Source organism: Sciurus vulgaris (genome assembly GCF_902686455.1).
Source record: "Sciurus vulgaris genome assembly, chromosome: 3".
Taxonomy (NCBI): Eukaryota; Metazoa; Chordata; class Mammalia; order Rodentia; family Sciuridae; genus Sciurus; species Sciurus vulgaris.
The window spans coordinates 182107804-182126094 of NC_136463.1; the positions used below are offsets into that span (position 1 = coordinate 182107804).

At 39.9% G+C, this 18291-nt stretch overlaps 1 protein-coding gene across 6 annotated transcripts in view; it reads left to right on the forward strand.

Annotated features, from left to right (window-relative positions):
* The window catches only part of DIS3L2 (DIS3 like 3'-5' exoribonuclease 2), a 362072-nt gene that overhangs the window by 161798 nt on the left and 181983 nt on the right, over positions 1 to 18291 (forward strand). For all 6 annotated transcript variants that reach the window (XM_079134845.1, XM_079134846.1, XM_079134843.1 and 3 more), the window contains exons 7-8: positions 5621 to 5721; positions 9104 to 9351. In XM_079134845.1, coding sequence (XP_078990971.1) covers positions 5621 to 5721; positions 9104 to 9351 — 349 coding nt within the window. The remainder of the gene's footprint in view (positions 1 to 5620; positions 5722 to 9103; positions 9352 to 18291) is intronic.

An 18291-nucleotide genomic window follows, 5' to 3' on the forward strand; every position in this document is an offset into this window, starting at 1 on the left:
GAATGTAGTGGGCTTTGATTTGTCAGTTTGCCATTCTTTTCATAGAAGAGATCGAAACATGCCTTTTGCCCAGTTGCTTGTTTTTCATTCAGTGTCCCCCCCCCAATTGTATCACAGCTTAATCATCTGAAAACTTTTTGACCTGCTTAAAAAGTATTACTAATTATCAGACTTGTCAGTCTACCATTTCTTTAGGAGATAGCCAAGTAAGAATAATTTTTCTTACCAAAATAAGGTGTTGAGTTTGTACTTGTTATATACAGGTGACAATGCCAACTCCAGCAAACTGGGCCATTTTTCTTTTTAAATGTTTAAGTAGAAGTTCCAGGTAGTCTATAGGAAGAGACCAAGATTTCACTGGATTTTTCAACAGGATTCTTCTTCCTATTTTTTTCTCAGGGAATTTCAAAGAGTTATTTGTGTTAGTAGTGTACATAATTTAAAAAAAATTCTCTTTTAAATTATGAATTTTGGTAGTCACTAGTTTATAGAGTGTTTATAGAGTTATTTGAACTGTGTGGGATTGCAGAGCTTGATAGCTCTTTCTTTAATACAGCAAAACTGAAGACTGTGGTAACACCTTTTTTCTTCCTTGTTGAGGACCCCTGGCAACTTGGCCTTATTCTTACAGTTCGTTGGTGTCTTTTTGTTGTGTCAAAGCATCCTTCCTGAGAGTTCTTTAGAAGCTCTTTCTGTTGAAGCCCATTTTCTCACTCAAGACTGTTCACAGTAATGAAGACACTAAGAAGCATTCTTCTCAGAAAGTGCTCTCAGGCTGGGGATATAGCTCAGTTGGTAGAGTGCCTGCCTCGCATGCATAAGGCCCTGGGTTCAATCCCCAGCCCTGCAAAAAAAAAAAAAAAAAAGTGCTCTCAAGTCTCACCCCTGTTCATACTGTCACTGCCACTCTCTTGATTCAGTTACATACATTATTAAGATCAATTTTGACATATTTATAAAAGCATGAAATATAATTTTCTCCAATTTGTTCCCCAGTACATCCTCTCGCACCCCCTCCCCTCTTCCCTTCCCTCTACTCTGCTGATATTTCTGCTGTTTATAGTTTTGTTTTTAAATTAGTGCCTTGTGGATACACATATGGTGAGATTTCCTGTGGAATGTTCATACAGGTACATAGGAAAGTTAGGTCAGATTCATTCCGCTGCTCTTCCTCCGTCCTGTCCCTCCTGTCTTCACCTCTGTCCCCTTCCTCTGTTCCACTGAGCTTTCCTCTATTTTGATGGAATTCTCCTCCCTTCTCTTTTTTTCCCCCTTATTTTGGACTAGCTTCTGCATATCAGAGACGACATTTGACTTTTAACTTTCTGGCTCTGACTTATTTCACTTAACATGATGGCCTCTCATTCTGTCTTTGAGTCATTTTCTGATTGTGTGTCATCTAGGCTGTAACCATAGCTGTCCAAGATCTCTGCTTTTGTTTTCTCTCCACTTTAGAGTGCTACCAAATTCATGGCCCTAACATATAAGTGTGTGGTATATAACTCTTCAAAAAATGTTTTCCACATTTTTAATTGGTGCGTTACGGTTGTACATACTGGTGGGATTTGTTATTATGTATTCATACGTGCACGCAGTATAACAATGTGATTTAGCCAGCATCACTCCCCCCACTTGCCCCCAGCCTGTCTGCCTCCATCCCTTGGTTCCCTTTGGTCTATAAGTCTTCAGAGACACACTTCTTGGGCTTTTATGCTTTATGGGTTAGTGCCCGAACTTGTCAGTCTCTGTTGGAAACTGTATGTTAGAAAATATGTTTTGCTGAGAATAGCTTTAAATCCTAAAATATCGATGGCTTAAATAAGAAAGAAGTTTGTTCCTCTCACACAAGACCAGAGGCAAGCAGGCAGGCTGGCACATGTAGGATGGCTCCACTGTCTTCAGCTCATTTTGTTGTGCTGCTGTGCAGGGTAGAAACACCTTTGTCTTACTGCCAGGACCAAGGCGAGTGCTCACAGCAGGTCCAGCAGTCACATCTTCTTACCGTCTATCAGAGAGGAGGAAAGAGAAGGCTGGGGCTGTGCCCTTTAAAGGTACTTCTTGGAAGTCACAGACAACACTTTGCCCTGCAACTTTTTTTTTTTTTTTGGTAGATGGACACAATGCCTTTATTTATTTAATTAATTTATTTTTTATGCGGAGCTGAGTATCAAACCCTGTACCTCACATGTGCTAGGCAAGTACTATATCACTGAGCCACAGCCACAGCCTTCCCCTACATCTTATTGGTTAAAACTTAGACATGCCAGACACACATAGTTGCAGGAAGGCCGAAGGGTGTGGCCTTTCAGGTGGCCTTCCCCACTGAAGACTGAAGAGACCAGCTAATTTGGCAGTGACTTGAGCCACAGCCACAGGGCCCATGCTACCTCTTGCCCAGCCCCGTTCTTCGCCCTCTGCATCCCAGGCCTTTTCTACCCAGCTCTGTGTCTTCAGCCTGTTGGTAGCTATAATAGATCTCTTTCTAGACCTTTACCACGTCAGCTATCTCACAGAGCTGGGCTTTTTAAAAAGTTCTGGCCTTTGCCCTTTGCCTGGAACACCCTTCAACATCCTTGTTTCTCTTTGAAACATCCATACATCCTTCAAGCCCGAAGCCACTTCTTCAGAGAGTGTTTCTTACATTCTCCTCAGTGCTCTGTACTTGTGCACATAGCAGCGTGGAGCAGCTGGAGAGCTTTGTGGACCAAATAGTTGAACAGACTTGGTTTGAATCTCTGCTCTCCAGCTTGGACTGGAGGTACACAGCATAACTTACATATAAAGTCACAGCTCAGGTCTCTCTTTGGAATTCTAGCTTTCATGTTGAACTGCTTATTCAGCATCATCCCTAGGTGCATATGTAACTACCTCTGAAACCAAACTCTTGATTTTACCTCCTCCTCTACACTTTCTTAGATCATGCTTCCATTAGCCTAGCTGCAGATGTCAGAAAACTGGAAACAGTTCTTCTGTTCTCATATCTAATAACCCTTAGGTTCTCATATTGAATTACCACCAGTGTATCAGTTCAGCTGCAGAATATGTCTTAATTCTGCCTCCAGAGCCTGCATCGAGGCTCTGTCCTCCCATGCTTGAACTCCTGCAATGACTCTTCACATCTACTCATAGCCTGCTCTAATTGTGCCGCCGTCAATGCTGCTCTTGCACCAGCTTCCATTTTATGTAGGCTTAAGTTCTGGATTATCTCCTGGAGGGCTCCACTGCCTTCATTCCTGTCTACCTCTCATTCTCTTGTCTTGCGTTGCATATTCTTGCTCATTGTGCCCCAGCCTCATGGTCTTCTTTCCAGTCCTTGACTGTGCAAAGAACTTCTTGTTTCTACCCCTTCCCTCCTGCCAGTCCCTGCCTAGGTGTCCTTTGACCCCCTCATTACTCTACATACATCATCATCTTTTCTCAACCTAAATGTCACTTCCTCACAAGACTTTCTGTGACTCCTAATCTAAATCATGTGTCCTTTCTCCTTTCTCTATAGGACTGTTCTTTCCTTCATCACAATCTATAATTTCATATTTATTGAGTGATTCTTTATATAACATCATTTCCACATTAGCCTATATGTTCCCTAAGGGCTGGGATCATATGTGGTTTACTTACAGCTGAATCCTCAGTGCCCTGTGCTCAATAGGTATACATGGAATAAATGAATAAGTACATGATCTTGTGATTAAACAATGCAGTAGATTCTCTCATTAAACTGACGGCTTTGCTCTTCAGTGTGGCAAGACACAGTAGTTGGAAACATATTAAGGTGATTCACCTTCCAACTTGGCATTGTATTTCCTTACATTCATTGACCGTAATATCTATGATTCTCACCTGCAAGGCTATAAACTTTGGTTTAATTTATTAGGATATAATTATGAACAAAGCCTTATTTTTTCCAGGATAACCTTATGAATACAGAACCTATAAAGGTCATGTTCAGGTGTGATATCTGGAAATCATGCTTCGGCCCACTGCCATGGCTTGCCCTCTCTCTTTGGATCTAACCTGGTATAACCTTTGGAACAGAAGAGTCACTGTTATTGGGATGGGACCTGAAATAATAGTCATTTTAAGTTGGAACTGCCTGTGACCAACCCAGAAAGCTGTTTGCCTTGATTTTGGGCTGCCATGGAAAAACCAGTGTTCTCTCTACCCTGAACTGATCTCCATCTTTTTTGAGACTAAAAAAGTTAGAAGTGAGATATCTAAGTCACATATACTCTTAATTTTATCTTCCTGTTCTTTCCTGAGTTACCTCATTCTACAAAACACTGACAGGTATGTTATAGAACAAACAAATCCACAGAGTGTATGGATTTGTTTTTGACTTTTGCTCAAGATTATATAAAAATGTGTTCTGAAAGCATCTTATGGTTTTGGAATCCTGGATTATGGTCTAAATTAAAAGATGAACTTGGATGACTATCCCTCTTTTACTGATGGATAAGTCATCTACAGTAGAAAAGTTTGTGTTCCCATTTTCTTTTTGGAAGATAATGAAGATTCTGCTTTAGTGGGCTCATCAGTAGGTGGATCCCAGCACAGATGGAGAAGCACATAGTTGGTCATTCTGTCGCCCCAGTAGGTCAGATTATGTCAGTGTTTCCAGAGCACACCCAGAATGGTAAAAGTTGGCCTTTAGCTGAGCCTTTGCTAGAGGCAGCCAGTCCTGAAAAGGATTTATTTATTTATTTTGGCCTTGGTAATGTCTAAATGATGATAAGTACTAGTCTCTCTTAGCTCTCTGGAGTGGGTCCCACATGAATTGGTTGTGACCCCTAGAACCCAGCAATTCCAGTATAGTTGGATAGTAGTATTTTGTGGGAGAAATCTAATGTAATAAATGAAAATACAAAAAATTTAAATGTTCAGAAGGTGTAATTTACTGTTTTTATTGATGTGTGTTTTTTTAATACTTCTGGTACAGAGCCTAACTGCCTCTTTCCTGGGAAGATGTGGTTTCAGTTTCTGGGGTGAATGTGCTTTTTATAAGTATTTTAAGAAAGGAAATTAAACATAAAAGACTTTAAGTACCTTACTCTATATAATGTCACTAAGAAATGCCAGGAAAATCAGGGTCAGGTTATTTATTTATTTATTTAATAAATATAATGTATTTTCCACCATTTTGTTTGTTATGGCTGATACCAAAGTACTTTTAAAAGTTAACATTTGTTTTGATTTTGTTCTGTTTCAGCAGATGTGCTTAATAAATTAACCTATCTCTATTCTTCATTGTGGGCTGGGCAGTATTTAATGTCTAGTTTCTGAGGTTTTTGCTTTTTTTTTGGAATTTTGACACACAGGTGATTTAGTTTGATTCAGCATGTTAGATGCTCTCTGCTGGTCTGGTGTTCAGCCTGGGAATAATGTGGATAGAGAAAATGTGGTCTGCTGAGGCCCTGCTGAGCACTGATACAGGCATGTGACTTGACTGGCCCTGGCCCAGTCATCCAACCCCTGTGGACGGTCCTCTTCTGTGAGTGAAATGTGGGGCACTTGGTATGCAGGAATCTTTCCCAGTCTGAAGTTTCAGATTTTCTGGGTCAGTACACCTAATGGATATTCATCTAATTGATCCCTGCTCTTTTTCTTTCTCTTTCTAATTTAGGCAAAGAGGATGCTAGTGCACCAGTTACAAAAGACGAGAGCACCTCCATGTCAAAAGACACAAAAGCTTTATCAGAGAAGTCGCTGCAGAAATCAGCTAAGGTCATTGATTGCAGATTTTTTCCACTCATCCAAATGGTTATCACCTGAGCTACTTGTCAGTCTCATGAGATTCATTCAGGACTGTAGTTAGTCCATTAATCAGAAAAGTCAGCAGATGCAGAAAATTATGAAAAGTAAATGATTCTTGTGACTTTAAACATGTAAATACGTATTCACTTCCCTGCCTTTTCTTTGAGTGTTTGGAGTTTTGCATTCTTTCTTGATTAAATCCCATGCACGATCAAGCATTTATGACTTCCAGTTCGGCTTATTTAAAGTGGAGCAAAGCCAGGCACAGTGGCACCCACCTGTAATCCTATTGACTAGAGAACCTGAGAGAGGAGGATCGCAAGTTCAGGGCCAGCTTGGGCAACTCAGCAAACCCCTGTCTCAAAATAAAAAATGAAAAGGGCTGGTTGAGCTCCTCTGGGTTCTATTTCTAGTACTCTGAGCAATAAATGAATGAATGAATAAAGTGAAATGAGAATTTAAGACATTGGAGAAGTGATATGAATATAGACTCCTAAGATTTCAGTTTTTACTTCAGTTTTAAATTGTCATATTCGTAGCTAATTCAAAAAATGAATTTTTAAGAAGTCCTTTTTTGTTTTTTCAGAGCATTTAATTCAGTTACCATACACATAATTATTTTTACATACTTTCATTTTTTTTGCACAATTCAAGTAAAAATTTATGTGTGTTAGTAGCATCCTCAGATGTGGGATCAAATACAGCTGACTCTAGCTGTGCAGATAACTCATGGAGGTGAGGGCAAAGCGGTGCCAAGGCAAAAAATAGAGTGGCATCACAGTGTGGGGCTTCATGTACTGGAGGCACCTGTTAGTGTCCTTGACCTAGGAATGCAGGGTGCCACTCACCAACCAGCTGGTTAAGAGTATCTCTCCTGCATGTTGACCTGAGCAATTTCTAAATTAGGTGTGGTACTCCCACTGCCCATCCTGTTATCCAGACCTTTATTTCAATAGGCATTTTGAGGACTGAGCATGTTCCAGGCACCTGCTAGGTGTGGAAGATTGTAATGAATTGGTAGCCTGGGGACTGAATCTGGCTCCTACACCTACTTCATTTCACCTGTGCAGAATTTTAAGTTTGACTTCATAGCTTACATTAAACAAAGTATTCCCATAAAAAATTAGACTTTGAGCTTCTTTTTCAAACACTGGGCCACATTCTTAAATAACTACAGTGAGAGCTGAATAGAGGCAACCCTCATTCCATGGAACTCGTGTAAATTTGCTTCTGCCCTCCAGCCATGCCCACCCTCTCTTCCCTCCCTCTCCCTCTTCTCTTTATCTCCCTCTTGGATAACATTTCTTAATGAATTCAGTCTAAAATTACAAGGCAGGGTGGGTGTGGTGGTACACATCTAATCCCAGCGACTCAGGAGGCTGAAGCAGGAGGATCACCGGTTTGAGACCAGCCTCAGAAATTTAGCAAGATTCTTGTCTGAGAATTTCAAAAGGGGCTGGGCATGTAGATCAGTGGTAGAGCACCCTTGGGTTCAATTTCTAGTGCCAAAAAATTTAAAAAGTAAAACATATCACATAAAATAAAATTGCAAGGCAAGCAGCACTTGTGTGCCAAGATTATGCTGTGCCTACAACTAACTTCATGTGAACCATAGGTTCAAGCTACTTTCTGCATTTCTGTGCTGTCAGAACTTAAACCAAGAAGCAAGGACTTCCGGGTCAGACAAGATGGCATGGACTTGATATTTTTGCTCCTCCTACTAAGTACATCTATAAGCCCTGGTTTGGGGGTGGGGTGGGGGGACCACCAACCACAGGAGAATTTGAAAGGACCAAAGGAAGAAACACATGTTAGGGACCTCCGGACTAAAGAAACTACATAGTGGCAGGAAACTTACAGTTCCTCCATCATGAAGTGTTTCTGAACCTCAACCTAGCAGTGGAAGGTGGCCAGATAGACTGAAGTCTGTCTGAGAAACCGCTCTCTCAGAAACCTCCAGAAATGCCAGGCAATGACCATAGCGCTTGACTGGGAGCCCTGGTAACAATGAGTGACCTTGAAAAGGGGTTTCCTTTCCCCTCAGGCCTGAGAGGCCTCTCCCCACTGAGAATCAGTGGACACCTGAGTGGCTCCAGTAAGGGAGATCCCGCTGTCCAGGAAGCACCCAGTGCAGGAAGCCTCTTTGTTCTGTGGGCCAGGAACACCTTCCCTCTCTCACCCCAAAGCATCAGAAAGCCTGAGAATACCAGCAAAAAGGATCTTGCCTCAACAAATGACCTGGTGGGCAAGGCCCCTTTGTCCTCGCCCAGAGCAACTAGGAAGTAATGAAGGCTATAGGAAGGGGAATCCTGCCATAATAGATGTGCCAACTGGGAAGCCTTTTTGTCCTTGGGGACTGGAGACTCTTATTTCACACCCAGAGACATTGGGCAGCCAGATAGTGCCATAAGGAGATTGTGCCACAAACAGGAAATCCCCAAATGGGAAGCCTCTCTGCCCCTGCAGGCTAGAGATTACCATTTCACACCTGCCCTAACCTGGAGGGTCCCCTAATTCCTCAGAAGCAGTACTAGGAGAGAACCAGTGAGAGTCCTAGTGGCACCATGGAAACGAAGCTTTCCAAAGTAGTACTGCAGAGACCCTGAAAACAAAATCATCATTGGAACCTTAGCCCATAGCAGTAGGCCAGGATCTGCATGCTAAACCTCAATAGCGTGACTGCCCTAGCATGAAAGAGTTAAATAATACCAGAGTCTCCTAATGTCAGTAGCCAGAAAGTCCAGGATTCAAACAAAAACCAATCACATACCGAACCAGGAAAATCATAACTTGAGAGAGAAAAGATGTAACTGCCTACATGAAACCACTGATGTTATGACCAGGATTCACAGTGGTCATTATGAAGCTGCTTCAACAAGCAATGGAAAATTCTTTGGAAACATGAGAAGTAGAAAATCTCAGCAAAGAAGTTACAACTTAATAAGAATAGTAAATTTATTTATGTTTAATAACATTTTTAAAGCTTTTACTGTGTTATTCATGGAGTATACTGTGTGTTCATGTGAGGAAAATATAATGTAGAACAAATACCTGGAGCTATACTTGTCTGCTGGAGTCTCATCTATCTTCATAAAACGTAGGTCACAGTTATAAAAACACTTTGATCTGATTCATTAGTGTATTGCATAGTTTTTCCCTTGGATATATATACTTAAGTTATTGCAACTTAGTTACTGATTACTTAGTCACAGAGCATCACTGAGAGGCCCTTTTAATTGTGATCTCTAACAACTGCTGGACTCTGCTAGTTGATCAGATAATATCCTGCTGACTTCACCTGATACCCAGTTTTACAGATGAGCAGCACTGACTTTATCTTTGGTGTTTTCAGGTGGTTTACATCTTGGAGAAAAAACACTCTCGTGCAGCCACCGGCATCCTCAAACTGTTGGCTGATAAGAACAGTGAGCTGTTTAGGAAATATGCCCTGTTTTCTCCCTCAGACCACCGAGTGCCTAGAATTTATGTACCTCTCAAGGACTGTCCCCAGGACTTTGTGACCCGGCCTAAAGATTATGCCAACACATTGTTCATCTGCCGCATCGTGGACTGGAAGGAGGACAGCAATTTTGCACTGGGGTAGGTGATCTCTGGCAAGAAAACCACTGGTCACAGGAAGAACTCAGTTTAGGTGGCCTTTATACTGACTTTTTGTGAATTTTAGTTATTGTTTCTTTATTAAAGCCATGGCACCTGGTGATTCTGAGTCCAAAAATTATCCTTAGCTGCTCCTTCAACTTGTTGCCAACAGGTTCCTTGAATTACAAAACAGTAGTCTTTTTGTTTTTTCCAGCATAAAATCTAAACACATTCTGAGCCACTACAATTTCCGGTTGTGTCATGACTCCCATTCATACTTGTGTGCTGCAGTGAATTCATTGCATTAAATAGCCAGTCCTTTCCTTTCAGATGCTTCTTATAAAATATGCAAAGTCCAAGCATATTCAAGGGATCTCCCAGTTTCTTTGCTTTAAAATATGAAAATGAAGCCTTGTTTCAGTGGTGTGCTTTTTGGTGTTGATCTTGCAGTCAGTTTGATGAGTGCCAGAGGTCTCTCCCATGGCATGAGAAGCTAAATTACACTACTGTGAGTGGCACGAAGAGTGCTGTATTTTTGTGGAAACTGTCAGAAATCAGTCTAACTTAACATGTGTGATGTAGTCTTAGAGAATCAAGGATGGTCATTTCATTTTTATTTAAAGAAACTGCTGGGCTTCACTGTCTGATCAAATGGTATGCCTATTTTATAACTGGCATATGTTTGGAAAGAAAAATAATATTGTTTTGATTGTATCTTTAGGTCTTTCTTTCACAGGAAATGGAAATGAAGGTACACAATCTAGAAGAGTCTCTTCTGACATTTAACCCTTAGTCCAGTTTAGTGACTTTCTGGTTGGTTGTCTGACTTATACAGAATGGACCCTCCTGGGAATGTTCTGGTGATGAGAGTCCACACTGAATGGATGGCCACAGTGTGCTGCTTCTACCAGGGTTGTTCTACACTTGGCTTCTTAAGCCTAGCCAGGGAATTCAGATCAAATCAGTGTGTCATACTGATGTTAAGAAACATCTCAGTGCCACTTTTTCAGTTATGTGAAGATCAGTGTGATTCCCTTGAACTCAGAGCCACTTAGGAACTGTTGCATTTTCTTTTTTGCTCTGAAATGGTGCCATTGCAGTGTCATTATTTTGAAACCTAACTCATTGTCCAAGAGTGATGTCAGCCTCTCTTGAGCCCCAAGTAATCCTTTTCACAGCTTGCCAGTTTCTCACCATCAAATCAAAAGGCCTGACGATGGCCATGACACTGACCTGTGTTGATTGTGCTGCCACACTCTGGCAGTGAGAAGGGAAGACTCTCACATCTAACCAGGAAGTCCAGTCTTGTCCTTTGTCTGCCTTTCTGCTTTTGTGCATATGGATTGGACTGCTCCCTTAGTTTTCAGGTTGTAAGGGTGTAGTCAGGAAGTCTCCATGGTGTTTCTCTTATTACGCTAATGACTGTGTACCTTCTTCTCCTACAACTGAGCCCTTACTTCATCAGGACCCTGGTCCAAAGGTAGATGCAACAACAACCAAAAGGAATCAAGCCTTTGAAGCAGCAAACCTTTGTTGGATCTAAAGGAAGAATATTTTAAAAATATGGTAATCATGTATTGTGTAATTTTCAAAATAAAATTTGAAGATGATTAGATGAAAAACTGCTTTTTCTGTACCTTCTTAATATAAAGATTGCAGTTGTATTTTGTGGAAATATGCCTTTTAAAATCTATGTTGACATGTTTGACTAATTAGAACAAATAAAAAATCTTTGTGGAAGTGGAGAAAACCTATTTTAAGAAATAAAGCCTGGCAGGTTTTCATGAGGAAGCTCTCAGATTGTAACTGAGGGAGGGGTGCTGGCTGCAGCTTCTGGGCAAGGTGATGGTCGCCTTGCTGTTCTGTTCTGCCCGTAGAGCTTTAGGAACTTAGGCCACTATTTCCTGTGCTGAATGTGCTGTGCTGAGTGCCTGGGTTTCTTCCCTCATCTTTGCCTGGCATTGACCAGGCAGTGCCTGCTGTGCTGTCAATGTGTGTGGTCAACTTCCATGTTCACTGTGCCTAGAAGCCAAGTAGAGCTAAGGTGGCTTCCTTCTGGATTTCTTCCCTGTCCCTGCATCTCTATCTTTAATGATACTGAGCATCTTCTGCATGTGTCATTACTACTGATTAATTAAGTCTGAAGTTATTTACCTCTGTAGTTACACTCAGTTCACCAGGCAGATTTTGGTCAACTATGTGTCAGGTGCAATGCCTTATTATCTGAAAAGCACAAAAATGAACGAGTTATGTTTTCTTTATTCCAGGAAACTATAATGCAGAAGGACGTACACATAAATGGCCTAGGGATTATTTGATTATAAGAAATGAGATCTCACTTGAGCTAATTTAAATAAAAGGGAATTACTATGATGGTTCTCTTAAATCCCAGGGCAGGAAATGGATATAGTCTTATGAGAAACTCAGAACTAACATGGCAGCAAAGGATCTCTCTCTCAACCACCCTGACCAACCCAGCCACTACTTGATAGAGACCACTGTCATGAACTATGTCCTTTGGCATCTCTCTGCATGGTAGCCATCTGTATGCTCCTTAACATCCATGGCCACATACGCAAGTCTAGATTACAGCCCAGAATTCCTGGGGTGGACTATCTTACTGATCTAGTTTAAGAGAGAGATTTACTCTGACCAGTAGTTTCACCCAGTGGTGGGGTCCAGGCTCCCAGGATCCACTGCCCAGTTAGCAGAACTGTGGTGCTCAACACACTGGGCAAGAGCATGGATAAAGAGGATGAGTTGAAAGACCCATCACTCTTGAGCTCCAACGTAGTACAAAAAGAGTGCCATAACTTCTTCCATAGGAATGAAATAATTTTCTGGAAGTAGAGGAGGTGGGCAAAGGGAGAAATCCAGGATCATTTCTTCTAGAACAGAGGGCCTTTACTAAAAGATCTCAGCAGCCAGAATCATTATAGGCTATTTCAGGAAGATAGAGGAGGTGGGAGAACCTGAGATGAAGGGTCCACTGTAGAAGAGGAGGAGTGAAACTCAGGGGAGATTAAGAAGGTGAATTCTCCCAGATACAATAACTGATTAGAAATGGAGCATGAAGGAGAAAGACCAGTCATCCTTCTGTAATCTTACACGAACGTGGGTGGGAGGGCAGATGCTGGTGGGATTACCTGAGCGCAACCCTGGCCCCTGCCATGCCTTGGCTTATGCCTCCATGCTTGCCATTTCCCTGGCTGACAGCTCCTAGCTCCAGGCCCTGCATGCTGTACTTCCTTTTTCCTGAGTAGAGATTCTTCTCTCCAGGGTTTGCTCCATGAAATATTCAACTTTTAAATTCAACTCAGTTGTCTGCTCAGAACGGCTTCCCTGAAGGCTTCCCTTTGGGGAACTCCCATCCTTTTCATAGTACGGTTGGTGTAGCTCTCACAGGTGGACTGCAGTTGCTTTTAAGTGTTTGTCTTGGCTGTGAACTTCTTTAAGACAAGAATACATTAGGACAAGACTGGTCAGGTGAGTAGGTGGAAAGGAGCTGATGACCCCCCCACTCTTGAGCCAGTCTAAGTAGGAAAGTGGACCATAAATTAAGTTAGAAAATACAGGAGACATTTGGAACAGAAAATGATGAGAACCAAAATTCTGTGGCTTCAAAATAAACACTTGACAGTGGCATGCAGCAAGTATACAAATCAGATGCAGAGTGCCAGGTTAGAAGGTACAGACGTTTAAGAAAAACTCTGAATAGAATGCACACATTGACTATCTGAGGTTAGCAATTTTGGAAGGGTCCAGAAGAAGACCATTGAATTTGGCCTCCTGTTCTCTGTAAACATTTCTTCTCTGACTCCTCCATAGGTGCTTTGATGCCTCCATTAAAGGAGAGCTTAAATAATACTACAGTAATGGAGAACTGTAGTTAGGAAGTTATTTTCCATCTTGCTCTTGAAACTATCATGAGAAGTCTCACTTGAGCCTCATTTTCTTCTCTCTACATCACATGTGCCACATTTTCATGAATTTCAATATTTTAATGCTATCTAAAACCAAAAGTAATCTGTTCTTAGCCCTTACTGGCTTTTAGGGACTGCTGCTTTTTGTCATACATCACAATATATTTAGTACTTTTGATATTTAGTACTAGACTCTTGGCCAGGATAATTAAAAAAACACATTGGCATCCTTGCTGGAATGATTTGCAATTATATAAGCAGATTTACAGTTTTAAGAGCTTCCCAACCCTCTTAAACCATCTTTCCCTTTAGAATCTCTTGCAGTGGCCCTCATGCCTGTATTACTCAGGCCTTTGTGGAATCTGCTATCCTAGCTTCTAGAACTTACAGTCCTAGCCTTCCTTCAAGGATGGAGGTATCATGATCACTTTCTCCTAGATTTGTTATGGTTTCTTCTTAAATATGTAAGGATAAATCTTGAAAAGTTTTATAGCAACTACCATGAGAAACATAATAATGTTTCTTGGCAACACTGAAGGCTACCTGAAGCTGTCTGACATGAACTGACCCAGAGCAAACTGACATGTTCATGTTGTTTTATCTGGTGAACTTTGATGGCTGTGAGGATTGGGACAGGAGAAAAGATGAATAGGTCAGTGCAGATATAGAAAGGATGAAAATTTTTGGTTGAACTTGTGATTGCCTAGTCTTTATGGAAGGCTGCTGAAATGAGATTAGAGATTGGGTCATTGTACTGCTGACTTTTATGAGTGAAGGACAACAGAGTCCATTGGCGCCAACAGTTGAACAGGATGAAAGCAGAGGAAGGGAAGTTCTGATTGCCAGGTGTGGAGAAGGAAGTGGATGGGTCTGGCCTGGGGGGTCTCCTTTATCTCCCCGCTTTGCTCTGTGGGACCACTTGTCAGATGCTTTCTGACAGCACAAGCAAGTACTTTTGCTGTTCTATGCAGTTTTGATGGGTACTGAATTTCTTTAGGGGGATAGGTATGAATTGAGGTGGTTACACATTAAATAAGTTATATTTACTAGGAAAATGAAAAGGAAACCAGGCAGATAGAAAAAGCAAAATGGGAAATTAGTGTTTTTTTTTTTTTTTTTTTTTTAATGGAAGCATTGCTTCCAAGATGAGCATACTGAAAATAACTCTCCAGTTGTTCCCCCTGCACAAAAGGAATATTTCACCTTTCCAGAACATATTCCTTTTTAAAGAATCTTCTGAGGGAAAGGTTGAGTCATGTGATGCGAGGAACTTACATTACCAAACTTATAAGTCCTTTTCAGGGGTGCGGCTCTGGCTGGCTGGTAGACAAAAAGCCAGTCAGGCTGAGGAGGGGGCTCTTTTTCTGTGACTGTTGGGCTCCACCTGCTGGCCTACAATGCTCAGCTTTGGAAAAGCTACATCTTGCACACCAAGTGCATCCTGGTCAAAGCAGAGCAAAAGTCAAAGGAATGGAGGAGGATGGTCCTGGATCAGGCCTGTGTCACTTGGTTTGTTTCCTGGGGGCCACCCTATGCAGGCACTTAGTCTTCTTCCCAAGTCACCATCTCCACCTGCAACTCCTAGTGCACTTTATTCACAGTATTAAAGTGTTAGAGAACTGTAGATACCTAGCCTCCTCACACTCTCCGGAATGGTTCCAGCCTCTTCTCTGACCCTACATGGCAACACTGATTCACTCTCAAGCTTCAGGCTCTTCCCTGGAGTCATTCAGTACTGTTGAACCTTACTTCCTCCCATTCTTTTGTCTGTTTTCACTGATAAAACACATTTTCTGCGGTCACCATTCTTTACTTGCTATCTTCTACTGTGTCATAATACTGAGCTAGAAGAAGGGAACATAACTTGCTCTCTCCTCCTGATTATAGAAAATAGAAAAGATAAGCAAAAGATGTGTATTTGTTCACCTTGTGTCCTTATCCAAGTTCTGGGCCCTGTGTTCAACCAGTGTTGACTCTTCCCCACACCTGATACCATTTTGCCTGTTTGCATGAGTTTCAACATGGACCAATGTGCTTGGGGCATTTATTTAAAAGAAGTAATGATAGTGGTGATCACTACAAGAATATGGCCTGTGCATGGCCTACTTTTAAGACCAAGACTTTCTAAGAATATTAAGAAGAGGAAAAAGATGCATAGCTGAGGGCAGTAATATCGACTGGTAAATGTTCTTGTTTTCTTGAAGTCAAACAGGCTGATTTGAAGGACTGTTTATGTCACAATTTCTTCTGTCTAACTTTTACTTCCACAACACCAGGACAATCAGTCTGATGCTTAATCATATAGAATGTTTATATAGACACCCCATAACCCCTATCTATCAAGTGTAGAAAGCTGGGAATGTTTCAGCACTATCTGGATACCCTTTATGTGAGTGGGAATAGTGTTGATAAAGGAGCTTTGGTGGGTGAAAAAAATTTGAGGTGATGACCATTATAAATTTCTGTACTGAGGAAAGCTTTCTTCCTAACAACTGTTTATTGCAATATCAAAATTAGGACAAAATTTTTTAAATTTTGATTTTAATATAATTTAAATTTAAGTTATTTGAAACATATTAAATATTATTAAAAATTTTCAGACATATACTATAGACAATGAAAATGTTCTAAAATAATACACCCAGAAATATTCACTTGGTTTGGTATATATTTAACTAAAATATAGTAAAATATTTATTTTTTAATGACAAAGTATGTTTCTCAGACCAAAGAACAAAATGTGACACTTATGTAATTTTTGGAGCCCGATATTAATAATATCACCAGTACTGTGGATCTTCTTGTGTTTTTTTTTTTTTTTCCCCTCTAGAGGTAATAGTGTCTCAAATATGCTAACCAAAATAATGAATCCATATTTATGTTATTTGATAATGTTACTTAGTTTTGCTTGGTTTTGAACCTTATTAAAATATCACATTACATATATTCTTCTATTACTTGCATCTTCAAACATATTTCTAAAATGTTTTCATATATTTTACTCACTTCAATTCTTATTTTCTTTTCCTGAACTATACCCAATTTATTTATCTTGCATTGGGCATTTGGGTGGAACTGAGATTTTTGCTATTACAAAGAATGCTCCTATAAACATTCTAGCACTCACTAACTAAAGTATCTAGCCTTTACTTAGGAGTGAAGTTACTGGATCATATGTATGTGTGTATTTGATTCTATAACTTTAAAAACTATTTTCCGAATTATTTTTAGGCTTAGAATTTCCATTGTGTCTTTCTTATCGACACTGATGTTGTTGACTCTTTAGTTTCTGTCTCCTCATTTTAATTTATTTTTTCCTAACTACTAAAGAGATGGAACATCTTTTCATATATTTGTGGTCATATGTTTTCTAGAAAAATGTCTTCATGTCTTTACTGATTTTTAAAACAATTTCTTATTTAAATATTTTTGATTTGTAGAAATTGTCAAAATGATACTGAGTTCCTGAATATATCCTTCACCCATCTTCTCTTCTGTTAACATGTTATATTACCATAGGATATTTATCACAACTAAGAAGTTAACTTTGATACAAGACTTAAACTATATAACTTAGCACATCTTACTAGTTTTTTTTTTACTAATACTGTTTTTCTGTTCCAGAATTTGGTTCAGGACCCACATTGAAGTTAAGTGTAACATCACTATAATATCTCCATTTTGTCATAGTTCCTTAGTCTTATCTTTCATGAACTTGACATACTGGTCAGTGGTAGATTGTTTCTTTGTTTTCTTGTGATTAGGTTGAGATTAGACATTATTGGGCAAAGAACCACAGAGGCGTTGTGCATCAGGTCACAGGGACATGTTGTCAGTGTCTACACTGGTGATGTTAACCTGGTTCACTAGGTTAAACAGGTATCTACCAGGATTCCCAACTTACTATTTTTCTTGTGATTATTATATTTGGGAAGATTTTGGGGACTATGGAGTTACACTGCTTCTGTTTAAACTTTGATCCACTTGTTTTAGCATTCACTGATGCTTTTTTTTTTTTTTTTTCGCTCATTTTAAATTTAGATATTATTTGTCATTTGATTTTTTTGGAGTTAAAAATATTCTGGAAAGGAATCTTTTTGTAGTCACAGATATGGAAAATGAATTTCTATCAGCTTATGAGTTGTCTTTTCATTTTATTAATGATTTCTTCTATAAAACAGGTGTTCAGAATAATATTTTCTAAGTTTTTCTGCTGGTATATATAGAATTGTAATTAATTTTCTGTATTAATCCTTTATCCAACCATCTGATAAATTCCTTCATAAATTTTAATGCTTTATATGTAATTTCTTTGAGATTTCCTATGTAATCATGTCATTGATAATGACAGATTTAATTCTTTCATTCTAATCCCTGTAACTTTTCTTTTTCTTATCTTCCTGAACTAGAACTTCACCATTAGGGAGGAAATATTTTCCACTCAACTGACACAAGTTCAATTTTGAATAGGTGGTTTTTCCTATTCCTTTTTTTGATACATTAATAATTTTGCTAATATGGCAGCTGATTATTAATGGACTAGAGAGTTTACCTAAATACATTTCTTGGCTTTCTTTGTTTTTACTGTCTACCTTTTTTTTTTTTTTTTTGAAGTTTTCCTTTGGAGTGTCAAGAAAGAATAGTGTGCTGCTTTTCTAGACCCTAAAATATTGATTTGTTTATGCATGTATTCATTGAAAACAACATGTGTTGGGCACCTAAGATATGCAAATCTCAGTGAATGCAGAAATAAAGAAATGTTTATTCTCCTATGAATGATATTTCCCATCTGTTGGTGAGGGTGAGATGTACCTAAAGTGCTGTGACACAGTTATGAAGTGGAACATTCAGAAAGGAGCTATAATTGAAGGAGAGTGATAGTACTGGGTACTATCTGGGTGGGTAGGGTGGAGCTCTGCTCTGGGGGACAGGGATGACTCACTGACCTTGCTGCTTTATTCCATGAACATGAAGTGAACTGGATATATGTTTTGTGGGCCTCCTTCACCATGGAAGT